The 2,005-nt window shown below is 58.9% G+C and overlaps 1 protein-coding gene across 1 annotated transcript; it reads left to right on the forward strand.

Annotated features, from left to right (window-relative positions):
* neurog1 (neurogenin 1) lies at positions 1–1,532 on the forward strand. The gene has a single exon (XM_026342603.1). It carries the CDS (start codon positions 598–600, stop codon positions 1,189–1,191), a length of 594 nt encoding a protein of 197 aa, XP_026198388.1. The 5' UTR covers positions 1–597; the 3' UTR covers positions 1,192–1,532.
* The last annotated feature ends 473 nt before the right edge of the window (positions 1,533–2,005 follow it).

Below are 2,005 nucleotides of genomic sequence, written 5' to 3' on the forward strand. Positions count from 1 at the left end.
ATGGACGGGTGGATGAATGTGTGGATGGATGGATGGATGGATGGGTGATTCTCCGGAGCGTGTCTCCGCCCGGCGGGGGGGCGGAGGTCCTACTGACTCTTCTTTCTTTTTCTTTTTTTTGGGGGGGTTTAACTCTGAAAGTGGGTTTGGTCCCGGTCCTCACAGGGAGGGGAGGGCGTGCGGGTTCGTGCGTGTCGCTCGCGTGGCCGGCCGCCGCCCCTGATTGGCTGGCCGTGATTACCGGCACGCTTCTCTGTGCGGGGCGAGCAAACACCGCGGGCGTCATTATGTTAATGAGCAGCTCCCGCGGCACGGGGCAGACCTGCCGCAGCATTCATCCTCCTCATCCTGTCCTCTGATGCCAGGACGGGGGTGTGACGGGGGGGTGCAGGAGCAGGGGGGCGGTCATTGTCCCGTCCACAGTATATAAGCGGGCTGAGGCCGGTCGTGTGCCAGGCTCACCGGCTCGCACGAGCTGATCCAGAGCAAAGAGACGCCGAGAGACGCGTGCCGATCACCCTGCTCCAAAGACCCGGTCCTTTCGGATCCAGCTCGGAAAAACTTGTTCACCTGCAGCACCGTCCACAGAGAAGCGTCATGGAGCCCGTTTACTCCGACATCGACAGCAGCAGCTGCGACTTCTTCCCGCACACCGACGACGAGGACTCCCGCGGCAGCCTGTGCTCCCCGGGCTCCTCTCCGCTCTGCCCGCCGCGCTCCCCGGAGCAGCAGCAGCAGCAGAAGAAGCGGCGCCGCGGCCGCGCCCGCAGCGAAGCCACCGTGCAGGTGGTGAAGAAGAACCGGCGCTTGAAGGCCAACGACCGGGAGAGGAACCGCATGCACAACCTGAACGATGCGCTGGACGCGCTGCGCGGGGTGCTGCCGGCCTTCCCGGACGAGACCAAGCTCACCAAAATCGAGACTCTGCGCTTTGCGCACAACTACATCTGGGCGCTGTCAGAGACGATCCGCATCGCCGACCTGCAGGCGGGGAAGACCGGCGACGCCCCGCTGCTGCTGAGCCCCGGCAGCGACGCCTGCTCCTGGAGCTCCAGCGGCTCCTCGTCCTCGTCCTCCTCCCCGGCTTACTGCGCCTCCAGCCCGGGCAGCCCCGCCGCTCCGGAGGACTACAGCTACCTGCAGCAGGACGCTCTGTACGGTTTCCACAGCTTCGTGCCGGGCATCTACTGAGCGCCAGGCCGCCGGGGGCTCCGGGCCCCCGGACTCACAGACCAGAGAAATGTAGAGACACCAGGGAACCTGTTGGACTAAGACTGAGAACCACTGTTGGCCTTACTGAGCTCATTGACTGACATTTGTTCTGTGCTTAGTTTGATTCTGGACGTTTCTCCAAAACCTTTTGCACTTTTTCCCGCCCTCCTCTCACAGTCTGCAGGAGGTGAAAAGTCAATTTTACAATTTGTAGAGTGATGGAGCGGAAAAGAGAGCGTGGAAATCCCGTTTCACCGCTCGGACAATAGAGTGAATGGAGCTGCCTCATTTATTATGTATTCTGACCCCCCCTCCCTCACCCCCCCCCCCCCTCCGATTATTGTTGTTTTTATTTATTCGACTCGTTTTTTTTTTTAACTCATGATGAAATTTGTATTTTGTATATAAAGAGATTTTTATTCTATTTACTTGAACCTTGGTGCTGCAGCCAGTTTTCTACTAAATAAAGTTTTAACGTTTCTATAAAACCGGCTCCTCCTCTGTCTCCTCCTCTGTCTCCTCCTCTGTCTCCTCCTCTGTCTCCTCCTGTGTCTCCTCCTCTGTCTCCTCCTCTGTCTCCTCCTGTATCTCCTCCTCTGTCTCCTCCTGTCTCCTCCTCTGTCTCCTCCTCTGTCTCCTCCTCTGTCTCCTCCTCTGTCTCCTCCTCTGTCTCCTCCTGTATCTCCTCCTCTGTCTCCTCCTCTGTCTCCTCCTGTGTCTCCTCCTGTGTCTCCTCCTGTGTCTCCTCCTCTGTCTCCTCCTGTGTCTCCTCCTGTGTCTCCTCCTCTGTCTC

Source organism: Anabas testudineus, chromosome 9 (genome assembly GCF_900324465.2).
Source record: "Anabas testudineus chromosome 9, fAnaTes1.2, whole genome shotgun sequence".
Classification (NCBI taxonomy): Eukaryota; Metazoa; Chordata; class Actinopteri; order Anabantiformes; family Anabantidae; genus Anabas; species Anabas testudineus.